This window comes from Onychostoma macrolepis, chromosome 05, assembly GCF_012432095.1.
Source record: "Onychostoma macrolepis isolate SWU-2019 chromosome 05, ASM1243209v1, whole genome shotgun sequence".
NCBI classification, from domain to species: Eukaryota; Metazoa; Chordata; class Actinopteri; order Cypriniformes; family Cyprinidae; genus Onychostoma; species Onychostoma macrolepis.
The window spans coordinates 18,620,879-18,635,488 of NC_081159.1; the positions used below are offsets into that span (position 1 = coordinate 18,620,879).

At 37.8% G+C, this 14,610-nt stretch overlaps 1 protein-coding gene and 1 long non-coding RNA gene across 5 annotated transcripts in view; one reads left to right on the forward strand and one right to left on the reverse strand.

The window, feature by feature from the left end:
- The window catches only part of LOC131541185 (uncharacterized), a 47,770-nt gene extending 35,587 nt beyond the window's left edge, over window positions 1-12,183 (forward strand). Inside the window, exon 3 of the long non-coding RNA XR_009271421.1 lies at window positions 9,714-12,183. This is a non-coding gene — a long non-coding RNA (uncharacterized LOC131541185). The remainder of the gene's footprint in view (window positions 1-9,713) is intronic.
- lmo4a (LIM domain only 4a) lies at window positions 1,155-13,725 on the reverse strand. Of its 4 annotated transcripts, none has more exons than XM_058776776.1 (5): window positions 13,333-13,722; window positions 7,370-7,615; window positions 3,865-3,961; window positions 2,041-2,199; window positions 1,155-1,802 (listed from the first exon to the last, which is right to left on the reverse strand). In XM_058776776.1, exons 2-5 carry the CDS (start codon window positions 7,606-7,608, stop codon window positions 1,794-1,796), a joined length of 504 nt encoding a protein of 167 aa, XP_058632759.1. In that variant the 5' UTR covers window positions 7,609-7,615; window positions 13,333-13,722; the 3' UTR covers window positions 1,155-1,793. The 4 variants fall into 4 exon arrangements, with proteins under 4 accessions (XP_058632759.1, XP_058632760.1, XP_058632758.1 ...); XM_058776777.1 differs by lacking the exon at window positions 13,333-13,722 and adding an exon at window positions 12,197-12,684; XM_058776775.1 differs by lacking the exon at window positions 1,155-1,802 and having other exon boundaries at window positions 2,035-2,199; window positions 7,370-8,448; window positions 13,333-13,725.
- Between the last annotated feature and the right edge of the window lie 885 nt (window positions 13,726-14,610).

The following is a 14,610-nucleotide window of genomic DNA, read 5'->3' on the forward strand; positions in this document are numbered from 1 at the left end:
TGAAGCGTTTTGCACTGTGATGACGTTAAAAAAAAATAATTTTAGTTTTAAATTTTCATTTTTTTTCTCAGTGTGATCTAACCCCGCACTTTTAAGATTCCACAAACACACATAGAATTCTTCAATGTGAAAAGTCACAGCTGGATTTTACACCCCCTTCCTAACACACACACACAAACAGCCATAATGAGGGATGTTTGGCTTCCATTTTTCTCATAAGAAACGCAAGGGAAAGGAACATTTTTTTATTAATCGTAAAAGTAAATTGGAAAGGAACACCTTGTTATTGCAGGCCAAAGGTAGTTGAAAAAAGAGAGATGGGTTTAATTATCTAATTAAATAAACAAGATATGGGGGAGTTTAATCCCAAAAAGCAATTACCAAAAATGCCATAATGAGAAAACTTCTCAAACCAGAGCAAATCAGATCAGAAAAAGGCAGATTTTGAAGAAGTAAATTAAATCTTGAGGAGGATAGCCGGATGAAAGAAAAGGGCGGAAACATATCATTTCTTTCTGTAGCGACATTCACAAAGATGCACAAGACCTCTCTTTAGCAAGACCCGCAGATTGAAATCACGGCAGGAGAAAGAAAAAGTGCCAGCTCAAATGCCTTTCATTACTCTCTATAACGATGCAGACGCAAGAGTTTGTGTTGAAATCTGGAGGTAATGAACCATGTTTTTGGCCAAGGACTATTGGAGAGCCGTCTCGACTTCCAATGAGTGTCCAACACACCAAGCCAAAACCATTAAATGTTGATGTACACTGAGCAGAGATGTCAAGACTGTATTTGTGATGGTTATAGTTATTTATTTCTTTTACAGATATCTTATTTTTTGAACGCTCCTCTGTTTAAACCGAGGACACAAGGAAACAGGTCAACCATTGGACACGATACAACAGCACATGGAATATGTACAATTTTACTCTCCATCTCCCTCACTCTCCCAAAAGTCTTGGCAGACACTGAATAGCAGTCTCTATTAGAGAATATGCATACAGACATATAATTTATTCTACCAAACCATGGAAAAAAAAAAAAAACATGCTGTTTCCTCTGGAGACTATGACTCTTTCAAAAAGAGCACTTCATACATCATAAACTCGAGTAGACAAAACAATACATCTTCACGTGTCTGTACTGTCCATGTGTATAATTACTTGCTAATAAGAAGTAAATGACAAAGGAGAAAAAACAGGACATAAAAATGTTTTTTAGGCACCAAAGATGACAGAACGTTTTCAAAAAAGATAAAATTACACTTAAAGTGAAAAGGGCCTGTAAGCAAAAGGCAACTACCACTGAAACAAAACTGTGGGTTTTAACAGTCTTCTGATCTATGGATGTCATTTTGTGGGCAAGAAGTGATATCTTTCATAATCCATAGACCCATACAGTCCAAAATGTCAGGTAGCGTCCACAACATTTCTTGAGAAACTTCTCAAAAGGGAACAAAATCACCCCATCACCCCAGCTTTAATTAGCTGCTCTTTAATAGAGTCTAAGGCTTTCAGGGTCAGGCCATCCCAGCCATAACCAGATGGACCACATACGAGTGATCATTTTCAGATTTCTTCAGTTTGAATGTGTTTCCCTCGTCAGGGGTGATTGTCTCGCAAGTGACCCACAGTACTTGCGTAGTTCTGAATTATTCTTCTAAGGTGGCTGGATGCATGAAAGTAAAGTGGAAGTCTTGGGTGTGGGTGGACATTCACAATGATAGATTGAGGGGAAGATGTGAGGGAAAATATGAAGAGAAGGCACGCCGCAAATTATAAATCCATGTTTTCTCAGCACACCTGAGAAAAAGATCAAATAGCCAATCAGTTTATTTTCTAAATAGGAAAAAAAAAAAAAAAAAAAATGCAGTATAGCAGTCTCTCTTGGTTTTTATCGTATGTTTTTCTATAATCTGGTACAAATGAACATTTACCACATTTGTTAAAATTACAGCTTTAAATGCAAGTTGAGGGATATCATTGACACTAATAGGTTTGCACAAAGATTTCTTATCAATTCGCAGTGTTTATATCATACCTTTTGGTCGGGTAGGAGGGTGTTGCTCTGCAGGGGGGTCAGGTGACTACTGAGCAAAGCTCCACCTGGTCGGTCATGTTCACAAAAGATGGTGCCGTTGACGTAGTGAAATCGGTCACCAGGCACCAAGCGATTTCGACATGTGGCACAAGTGAAACACTGTGAAGAGAAGAAAAATAAAGCAAAGGGTTATTTCATTGGACATCTGGTGTGCCATTTAATAAATGTCTTCAACTAAACTAAAAAATAATTCAAGTTGAGAGGAAATGGAAGTAGTGACATTTTTGTATTTTTAGATACGAGAAAGAAAGTCCTGTATATAAACAGTCCCATATGTAAAGTCTTATAGATAAATAGTTTACCACTATTAGAAGAAATGGGGGAAAAAAAGAGACCAGAGGGACTACACATATACATTTGCATTATTTGAAAAAATCTATTACACTCCAAGCTCACATTTCTTCAGATACTCACAAATTAGAAATTTTGTCAGGATGTAGTTACCCAATTTTGCAAACTTATGCAAACATGGACCACTGGGAAACCAAACCGATCCACTCAGCTTAATCAGGGAATGGTTTCCTTTTCCAATCAAATATTATTAAGACAGGTTGACACCTACACCACTATAATTAAGGAGGAATGTGTGGTGCAGTTGGGAAAACGGTTAGTTGATGAGTTTCGGTAGGTGTCTCTTGAGACTATCCTGCTATCAGTGTTCAGTAAATGCAAGACTTCAGCTGACAATTCAAAGAGAAATGTATTTCCTCAAAAAGAGACTACTTCAAGTCTTTGCAGATGTTTCCATTCCAAGCAAATAATGTGAGGTATAAACACTTACGCTAATATGAAAATCCCTTTAATTCTCATTCTGGAGAAATGGGATGTGGGTTCAAGTCATTGTTTTGCAAGAATTATAAATTTCAGTCTTTCAGCTTTTCCGGTCTTAAGGGAGTTGCAATACAACACTCAAAAAGAAGTAAAATTTCATAAATCTAAATATGAAGCATTGACTCAGGCTTATGTTGAGCAATTCCTGCTGGCTTACATGCCAGTGTCAAAGGGAATTAGGTAATTGCAATGTAAAAAAAAACAAATTCCCTCATGTTTGGGACTGGTTCATAAATTGTAACCGTGCAAGATCCGATGTTGAGTAATTCGGTCTATGACCTGTCCTGTGACAGATAGGTTTGGCTCATCTTTTCTCAGATTCAACAGTGAAAATCCACATCAAATCAAACTGCATTTTTTGAAGCTAGTCACGCTACTGTGTTTTGCCAATGTAGGGCAGTACAACAATTTTGTGTCTAGGCAGCAGCTCAATCTGATCACAAAAGAATTTAGTCTACAGTAAATAAATGAAGTTAGAGTCTATGACAAATTGCTATCTGTCCATACGTATTATATAGTACAACAAACAGTGCATCACTGCTGTGTATAAAGAAAATTAATGACAGTTACAACTTTTCAATATCCTGGTCTTTATCCTGTTTGTTTCTACTAATTTGTTGTCGGTTAAAGCTACGATGCAAAAGTAGCAACATATCTTTTCTTCTACATCTGTGTGACAAAAAAAAAAAAAAGGGTTGATTCTATTCATCAGTAAATGTGAGCTTGCAGTCACTGTAAGAAAGGAGTGGGGTTTAGGTGGACAAAATTATTGGATAAGTCTAGCATGTGTCACCAGAGAAAAGTCTATTGTTCCACTGACTTATATTTTGTTAAAAAATTGAGCTAAAACCTATGGACAGATGTATCATTCATTAATACTTTTTTTTTTAATACTGACAATGCGTGAGTGTTTGCTAACAGGTTATGGCTCACCTTTAGATGGTAGACGTTACCCTGGGCCCTCATCACCATCTCACTGGCAGGGATAGACTGTCCACACGCACTGCAGGCTCCACTGTGACCAAACAACCTGCACAGCGAGGGGAAAAGCAATGATGAATTAAATATACAATAATAGTGTTGAAAGTCAACACATTTAAACATCCCAAATACATGTTTCCTTAAATAATTTCTCATTTGAGGGATGAAAAAAAACGGTTTCCCATATTGCAAAATGACACACAAATCACCCTGAAAATAAAACGTCTTACGCTGATCCACTTCTTTTCCTTCCACAATTGGGGAAATTCATTTTTGCGTCTGTAGCTTGAGTGCTTTTGCAATGTGTGTGTTTGTGAGTGTGTGGCTTGGATGGCAGGGCACCAAAGCCCCTCTAGTCCTAGACTGCAGCCTATCAGCTAATCTGGAGTGGCAGTGTAATTGGTGGCAATGGGTGGGGGGTGGCTATAGGAGCCTCTGATCCACCCTTGGCTCCTAATTAGGGTGCACTTGATTACTCTGTTGCCTGAGCTCGAGGTTGTTATGGGCAATTTTAGAAGAACACTCAAATGAGTTCAAGTCGCGCTCTTGATGAGCTGAAAGAAAAAAAATGCATCTTCTACACACACTCGGTCATACATAGATAAAATCCAGATGCACACAAACAACACACAACATACACGCATTCCACTCGCACACATGAACACAATCAACTTGTTTTCATTCAGAACACCTGGAGCCACCATGTCATAGTCATGTTTCAGTAGGAAACATTTCTTCCACTCCCTCTCTGGCGTCTTTATTGTGACGGTAACCAGACCAGTTTGGCAGCTAATTCTCAACGCCTCACTTTCTCCTCTTCCCCCTGCCCTCTCTCAACCCCTCCTCCGCTATCACTGTCCCAGCTCTGACTGCTCGCAGTAATGAATTTTTGATCTTAATCCAAACAGTAATTTAATAAGAGACGGCAGAAAGGAGCCCTGTTCTCCCTAATTAATGCACCCTACTTTTATCAGACCTCAGGCTCCATGCTGTGTCATTTGGTAATGAAGCTCTGCCCTTTTGATTAGCTGTATTATGCATATTTACTACACTGCAGATTGAGTACACCTTACATGCACTCTTAAAGGAACTATCCATAAGACCACCCTTGACACGTAGGCCTATAACATGTTTGCTGAATTACAGTGTTGTAAGAGATATGTCCTTTACTAAAGAGTTTTTCTTTCTCAGTTGAGTTGTTATAGAACCAAAGTTGTCATAAAACAACAACTGATCATAGGTTGTCTGAACTGGTAAAAAAAAGAGATAGATACAGTATATAATAATCAAAGAAAACATCTTGACAAGGGGTGCATCAGGTACTTGAAAAACTATGGCTGCTTCAGAGAGAGAACAAAATGTCAAAAAAGAAAAGTGGATCCTATTGCAAAATACAAAAAAATAAATAAAATCCACATATAGGCACTCGCATAGTTAGCAAAGTAAAAAGCCTTTATTCTAAGACAGGGCTACATATTAAAAAGACACCAACACATATCAGCCCAAGCAGACCTTCATCAGGGTGCTAAATAGATGTGGATTTTTTTGTATTTTGCAATATGATCCACTTTTCTTTTTGACAGTATAAAATATTGCATTATATAGTAACAACAACAATAATTTTATTTTTAATTATTTTTTGGCAGTTGAGGCAGCCTTACATGCTAAACTATTTTTAATATTATGTAGGTGTAATAATAATAATAAGAGGAAGAACAATATTAATAAATAATATAATAATTTTATAAAATTTTTAAATAATTTTATAATACAAATTTTATATACTTTTATATAACATTAATATATATATATATATATATATATATATATATATTTTTTTTTTTTTTTTTACTTTACATGAAGTTCATATTATAGTTTATATTATTTATTACCAGTTACCAGGCCCACATTCTAAACTGTTTTTAACAATATATAGTTATATTAATAAAGTAATACATATTAATAAAAATAATAATATGAATACATACATATTAATAAACAAATATAATAATTCTAATAATATATACAGTGTATAATCTTATATTTATATATAATTTCAATATATTAGATGTATTATACATATATTAATAGCATGGGACTGACTGAAAAGTTTGTCAGTTGCTTTAAACTCGATCTGTACATTATCTTACAATTAACAATAACAACTCTTCTGTATCTGTAATATTTATTTTAAATATGGCAGGGCTGCACAGTTTCTTTTCGATTTTGGGATCTATGAGGTTGTTGGACTTTTCAGCAGGCATCTCTGGCACTTCTACAGCAATCACATGCAAAAAAAAAAATAAATAACATATCTGTGTGGCAATGCCAAATAGTCAGACATCCCTGGTTGAGGTCCAAACAGACCAGTGTGGGTCTAACAGGCAACAATGCCGTGCCGTCATGGACCAATGCATCACTGCACACATCCAAACACACAGAGGTCAATTTCAAAGCCTCAGCGATTATAAACAAATCTAATCTCTGCACCTCTGGAGCCTTCAGCTCAAAATATACAAGGGAATAGAGGCCAAATTCAATCAAAGAGCTATGTAATCATCATACAGACATACGAGCAATCATAGACCCCAGCGAAAACCGCCAGAAAAATAAACGAACGATTTTTAGGGTTTGCAAAACAAGGTTACAGTTGTTTTGTATACTGGTCAAACTTTATAACAAAATGACAATTCTGAGTTGACTTCTAATTTGATCACCGACCATGTGGTTAAACAGGACGGCTTGAGTCTAAAGTGGTGTATGGCACATGAAAAGCATGTGGGGAGCCTTTGAGGAATATGGCTGCTCCAGATGCCATGTTAAATGCACCCACACACTTCCTGTCATGATCGGTGAACTTTTCTTGTCCCTTTCTTGTACAGTTTATGCAGTAACATGAGTGCCTATGTGTGGCCTCAAAAAAAATGTTTAATATCAGTATGGCAGACAATGCTCCACAGTCATCCCAACAAAACCTGCTAATTTCAGATCAAATTATTTTTCACAAATGGACAAATTAACATTTGGTTTACTCATTTAAATTTGTGCTGAACTTAAAATGATAATTTTGTTCAAAATAAATATGAAATAATAAATAGAAAAACCTTGCACAACCAAGAGTCGTGCAAGATAACTAACATAATAAACAAACAAAAAAATCTGTTTATGCAAGATTTGGTAGTGTGTGGGGTTTTATCTATTTTCTTCGGTTTAGGCCAAAATAAATATCCTGTGTCTGGTAAATCTAGAAAGGAGATTTGCCAAACGATATGAAACAACGATCAAGTTCACAAATCAAAGACATTTTATTGATTTGTCCCAAATAAAATCCACAGATTTCCTATCCTTCTTGTGTAACACATTACGACTCATGCTGTGACCAGAAACATTATTTGCTCTTATTCAGCATTTCTTCATCAGTCCAACCGAATCCCCAACTGCCCGTTTCTTTTAGTACCTGATGTAATCGTTCTTGCAGAGGATCATTCCTCCTTTGCTGAAGCAGGTGCTGCCGATCTCTCCCAGCTGAGCCTGGCAGCATGAGCACTTGAGGCAGCGCGTGTGCCAGTACCGATCCATGGAGAAGAGCAGGAAGCGATCCGAGATCCGACCTCCACAGCCTGCACAGGAGCGCACTGCCCCGCCACTGCCTCCTGTTACCGCAACGGCGGCGGTTTCCACACGGCTGTTCACCATCGCCTGCCTGCGGGATAGAGCGGAGAAAATCATAAATCAGCAGATGTGGCCTGTGTTATCCAGAGGCATCAGAAGATCAGTCATTAGAGATGTTCCTCCAAACACATCACCATAATACATTCTTATCATCCTGAGGAAATGTCATATCAGAATGATGGGATATATATATATATATCTCTTGCCCTGTTGTTGATTGCATTTTCAGTGTCCCCATCCAGACAAGAGAAAAAAGGATAAAACTGACTGACCAATTGGGAACTATTATAAGACTAGGAAAATTACAGTGGTACATAAGTAACTGTAATAGGGATATGTTTATAGTACTACGCTAGTGCTTGGATTCCCAGAATTCATAGCAACTTGAACACATAATGCTGTTGTTGTTTTTTACTTTATTTCTTTCTATTGTGGCTGTGGTCACTTTTAGGTTCTTGTTTTGTAATGTTATTACAAAATTATGTCTGTTGTTTACCACCATTTTTATATTATTATATTTCTTTTTTGAATGTGGAATATTCATGCTTATAAAAGATTGAAATTAAGTTATGATTACACATAAGAGTCAGTTATAACATTTAACTTATTTTCTCTATGTAACATGGTGCAACCAATTGTTTTCTGTAACATTTTTATACTGGCTAGGAGAAAAAAAAAAAAAAGTAAATAAGGTTCCCACTCAAAGGGAACAATAATCAGCATAACAAAATATTTTATCCCAAAATGCAGTGCAGCAAGAAAAGAAAACATTTGTGGTTTATATACAAATATAAATGGTTCACTAAGCTGAGAGCAAACTTCCCTGTATGTCATTGTCATCACCCGTGCAGAGGTACACAAGACCTGTCGAGAAAACAACCCTCTCTTAGCACAAGAACCTGTGGTGCTACTGAAAGGAATGAATAACAGATAAAGTCACTTTATTTTACAGTACGTACACTTACATATACTTACAGTGTACTTATAGTGTACCTAACTAAGAAAGGTAACTACATGGGGTTGGGTTAGATTTAGGGTTAGTACCTAGTTATTGTAATTACTATAATAAGTACATAGTATGTACATGAGTAAAAGGAATGTAAAATAAAGTGCTACCGTCATTTCTTTAGGGCATCACTAAACAACCTATGACCACCATAACACTGCTATTAATGTGATATTTTATTAACAATAGTTTGTAACATTGTGAACAACACATTAAATCTGTATTAATAACAAATGCATTCAAAATTGAAAGAAAAAAAAATGTTAAAGTGCGATGTTATTGCCACGGAACTACAATAAAACTCACGCTGCAGGCAATTCTATGGAAATGATGTAGTCCTCAGATTTTTATATCTGCCTTAACATTATCAGTTTATATCTACAGCTCATTTCCAGAACGTTCATTGCAAATATGAGTGGAGATCAAGCCCAGCTGGAGGCAGTGCAGCTCTCAAATGGCAGTAACTGGAACCATAAGGACAAACTAAAGTCTGTTCCCTTTCAGAGTACGCAATCTCGGAGTGTGAATGCTGATCCGAGAACAGGGGTCATATCTATATAGTTTTTCTAACTAAGAATGTTAATCTAAATCATGATTTTCACTTTTTGTAGTCAGTATGCCTTCAACCAACATGAGAACTCAATCACAACACCAACCACTGTTAATGATGTTTTGCAAATGAAAGTGCAGCTGCTTTGTCATTCCCTGTCTGAAAATTTTAGTTTGAGTATGTTTTCACTTATGTCGAGTGTATTCCCTTGATGAGTTACTGTTCACCAGCCGTTTTTCCTGCGAGCAAGCAAACTATTCCCGCTCTCAATAAACAGCCTTATGCAGTTCCAGAAGGATGAATTCAGACTAACCACAGACCATCTTCAGATTCTTCACCACGCACACACTTACTGGTACAGTGTTAGTACATATAGCTTCAGACCAACATATTACCATTTCTAACTTTATCTAAAATGAGCACAAAGACTGTGGTTTGAGAACGTTAGGCCGTCTAACTAAGCAAAAGACATTCAGGCTCGAGGCACAATACATTTGCTCTAACACATTTGGAAATGCTTGCACATTTTATTTCTAAAAATAACTTTGTATCTCTGCATTGTTTTCTGAACAGACACAAAGCGAGCTTCACTGCTGCATTTGGAGAACCTCAGCAAAATCCAGTGAGGACCAGACGGTGCAGTTTGCTCTTTTTGGAAGGCAGCAGCAATGTGAGGAAGAGGTTTTGGACATCTGGCAGAGGCTATATCACTTGTTATTTCCTCCCTCTGTTGTTCTGAAGGAGAGGTCAATCGGCAGCAGACTGGAGATGGAGGTCAGGTTAGAGGTCACAACTGAGCCCTGTTGATTGGTAGGGTCGACCAGGGGTCAAAAGAGGAGAGGAAAGCAACAGGAAAGCTCTTTGTGCTTCGCTCTAAAGGACTGGGAATGCTTTCCTCTGGTCCTATCTGTCTTCTTAGCCTTGTGCCGGACATAAGATATTGGCCGCCACGTGTTTTCCCACAAACAGAAGCATGAACATCAGGTACGATAGGGTCACCCCAAAAATGAAAATTCTGTCATCATTTACTCACCCTCATGTTGTCTATGAGACACAAAAAAATATATTATGAATAGATCTTTTTTGCCTATACTTTTAAAATATCTTCTTTTGTGTTACACAGAAGAAAGTAAAGGCTGGATTACACTACACAGCTTTTGCCCAAATTTTTGCCCTAATTTATAATCTGGACGAGCTGACGCTGGTTGCAGAAAGTTGACAAATTTCACAGAAAATCGCATAGTGTATGATGGCCACCAAAGGCTATGATTCTATCCATTCTGAGGATATCAAAGTTGAAATTTTGTTTTCATTTGTCATGCATCTCCTAGCAATGAGGTGAGTATTCTGTACAAGTTAGTTTTGTTTGGAAAAACTTGAAAGTCTGCTAGTATTTTCGTCATTTAGTTTATTATCCCTAGTTTTTCTTCAGTAACCATTTACAGTTGACAAGTTTATGATGCCTAGTGTTTTATTATCATTTCAGATTTTAAAAGTCATGTAGTGTATTCCATCCTTAAGTCACAGAGTTTTGGAACAACATGACATGTGAGTAAATGACAGAATATTCATTTTGGGGGAAACTATCCCTTTGAATTTTGAATGATATATGGGATAAAAACATGATTTTGGTGAAAAACCTTACACGCAGTTTATGCAGTAAAAAGAAAAAGGTGGAAATCCTAAAGCCAAGCATTAGCAATCTTCATAAAAATAACCAGGAAAGAGAGATCTTGTGTGCATACATGGTTTGCATTCCCTCACTTTACCTGATAAAACTGACCGAGCAGGTCCAAAACAACGCTCAGAGAGCTGCGTAAGCATTTCCTCCGCAAGTATCCTGAAACTGACATGAACCTACATGCTTGAATTCTTATTGGAGAATTTGCCAGGCAATGGTTTAAACCAATTTCTGACACCCTCGGCTCTAATCTTTTCATTGTCATGTCAGAGTTGGGCATATTTGTAAGTCATATACGAACTATGAGGCTGATATCTTATTAAATGCATTGGGACCAGCTGTACAAGATTATAAACCTGAACCAAAAGTAAATTTATTCAGCGTTCCTACACAAACAGATTTTGCCTCAGGACCCTTTCTCCATAACTGACACTGGTAACAAGCACCATACATTGTCATTCCCACACACCTGCAGAAGTACCATTCCAAAGCAGGTTGCCAAATAACTTTGCAACAGCTAATTTCATGAAAATGCAAATCCCCCATTTTTTAATCATCCCTTTCCTGCAGACCTGAGAGCGAGAGAGACAATGCTGCTGAATGGGACCCTGGGGGAATATCACACGCTTTGAGGCTTGGCTGTTTCAATACAGAACAATTACATTATCCCTCTAATAACTTAGGTAAGTTAATCCTTCACTGGAAACGCTTGGCGACAACCTTTTTTAAGCTATGAGGCTTAATGTAGTGTGTTATCACAGAGTAGCAGGAGTTTGTGACGCTTATAGGCCTACATCTTTGGCAGTCTGCATTGTGTTATGACCAATTCCTGACTTAAAAGGCAAGCCAAAATATGGCATACAGTACATACTGCTTAAGTGGAGTGCAAAGTTTGTTTAAAGGTCGCTGCTAACTTAAAACAGGCAAATGGTTACAGTTGTACATCAATGGGCAGATATATCATATTAATCAAGAATTTGATATACGCCAACATTTTTGGCAATGTTTTGGAGAATGTCATAAAAGCTCTACAGACTCACTTTACAGTTTTGTTTAGTAATTTATATCATATGTGAGTTCAATATAACAACTGTTTAAAAACATAAATAGGCATTAAAAAACATAAATATCTAAAAAGCTGGCCTTTAAGTCAAGTATTCATCATCCTGTTTTCCCAAACTGGTCATCCAAGTACTGCTAGTTTCGAAGTGAGGAGCTACTCTGGAAATAGACCAAACTCTTTCATTCTCTCGTTATTTAAACGCTGTCATCAGAAAGGTCAGAGAGGGGGAGGCTCGTTCTGTTCCACTTGACTAACGGGCTGATTGATGAAATAAGAGGCAAAAACAGAAGCTAATGAAGAGAAACACAATACCGTCGCTGTCCGAGCGCAGACTGATGGATTGGTGTCGGCTTGACGGAGCAAATGATGGGTCTCCGCCACGAGACAAATCACATACCATCAATTACTAGCCTAATGTTGTAGGAGACTTAAGAACACACTATTATGTTTTATGGTTGCGCTTCAACTTTTCCTTTTGTTGGGCGGAACGTCTGTTGAGAACTAACCGCACGGTCACCATAGAAACTCGGTAACGCGAGAGAACGACCGTATAATTTCGCTATTTCAATATTAATTGACTTATTCTGTAACTGTGAATTTTTAGTGGCATAACACGTCGCTTAAGACAACATATAACTGCGCAAAAACCCAGTGTGAGTCGCTGATAATTAAAATAAATGAGCATTACACCACGGTTCGCAGCCTCTAAAAATAGTAGCGAGTCCAGTGAGCAAATGACCAAACCCTGGTTGGCACCACCGCAGATTAGCAGTATATCCTTCTCTTTTAATAATGCGCTCTGGGGCCATATAACTACACGCTTCGCCGTTTCATTAAAACGGGTCTCTTTTTAATTAACACTCCGCGCACAACTCCCCATTGTGCACAATTCTCCGCTTCAGTGACAGCATACATCAAGACGGTGTCTCAAAAAATAGTGTGCTGCCTACCTAGACTGCATTTTCCCTAGACCCCAACTAAGCCCAGCTGTCTAGGTTGGCGGCTCACTATGATTTGAGATACAGCCTGCGAGTTACCGCACAGGGAAGTTGCAGCCAAGACGTAGCAATGTAAAGTTTGGTTAAACAAGATTGGAAAATAACAGAAATGATACTCATAAAATTCTAAATAAACTTTAATTTTTGGTCCACAGTTCAAGTGTGGCACTTGCAACCCCAATGTATTGTCACCAATACGATCTACTTACGCATCCGATGTTTTTGAGAAACGCAGCTCTGGTAAACGTGGAGTAAACTACCTTAGATAAAAGCCGCTAAATGACATCTTATAGGAGTAGACGTTATGAGGTGCGTGTTAGAACACGCACAGACCTAAGTGGAGACTGTTAAAACAGAAAGCCATCGAAACATCGGGACACTCCAACCATACTGAAACTTGTCTTTACTACGTTAATGTAATCTTTACTAACGTTAGATGTTTTTACTCACCGTTATTTGTACAGAGTCTGGAAAGAAGTCAAAAGGTGGTGGGATCACTCTCAAAGTTATTGCGCGGTGATAAACAGTGAGAGACTGGCTGTTTTTGTATATGTGTTTTGTTTTCGTCCACCAAAAAAGCGTTGAAGAAAATGCGCTTTTGATAATCCGAGTGTCTCGTGTTCCAACAAACTTAAAAACCGTCCCTCTCTTTAGAAGCGCTCCGCTGCAACCGTCAAATTCATGTTAGTGTTGAGCTTTGCACATGATCTTTCTGTCGCTTTCTTAAAACTAGAATTTACAACTCGCTTTCTTGTGGCTTAGTGTCTAAAACCTCCTAACAGCTGCGAAATCTTGTTTCTGGCATCAGTTTACGCTGAAATTACACATGAACGAACAGGGAGAAAATTTTAAAGTCACTCCTCTGATGACGTGCCATAGGTGCAACCCCAACAGCCAATGAGCGGCGAGGGGGCGTGGCATTTGACAGGATGATGGATGGCTGTTTGGGCAACTTTAAACTATTTGAAACTAATTTAAATTGCCCATAATCACCACGGCTGATTTATGCTGAAAGGACTTAAAAGCCGTCTTTATCCACAGCATTTAAGCCTGCTGACGACCGGCGTGGCCACGTATTAATTATTCACCTACGCGCTTACTCGAACGGACAGTTTTCTATATAGCATCAGTCTATAAATAAACCGACAATAGATGCAAAAACAGACAGATGTGCTCACGCGAGAGGAAAACAGGCAGCTGTTAAATTGAACACTACCACGTGTCTCACCTTATATTTGCTGCGTCTCTCGGCACGATCGAAGCTGCGAACATCTGGCCAAGATGGAAAGCCAATTACCTCTGGCGCCGTAAATCTTTATTTAACCAATGCAATGCTGTCCAATTTGCCTTGATTTACCATTACAGGCTTAAATGAACTAGCCTTGGCCTCTCAATTACAGGCAGTGCTACCACAAAGAAATGTTGTGGTTTATGATGTCAACCAAACACACCTGCGTGGCCAAATCAATGCTTTACTGTTAAGGATAATAGCATAATTTGACAACTGTAACACAGTCTTATAAATGTCTTTGATATCTTTGTTCTAACTAAGTAGCTACTATGTTCATTGTTTAAGTTGCATGAAGTGTTTCTTTTTTAACCTGACCTATATTATGCAAAGGCATTATATAATGCCTGATGTAGGCTACTACATTTTAATTTTCACATAGGAAGAACAATATCACATTTAGCAAATTTCAGTAAGCTATAAAACTATTACTCAGACAA

Excerpts from the sequence above, each read along its gene's own strand:
- lmo4a (XM_058776775.1), bottom strand. The coding sequence starts at position 7,641 with ATGATTTTCTCCGCTCTATCCCGCAGGCAGGCGATGGTGAACAGCCGT. Across the intron at positions 3,962-7,369 it reads TGCAAGAACGATTACATCAG|GTTGTTTGGTCACAGTGGAG; the intron begins GTACTAAAAGAA and ends CTCGCTGTGCAG. Across the intron at positions 2,200-3,864 it reads GTAACGTCTACCATCTAAAG|TGTTTCACTTGTGCCACATG; the intron begins GTGAGCCATAAC and ends TTCTCTTCACAG.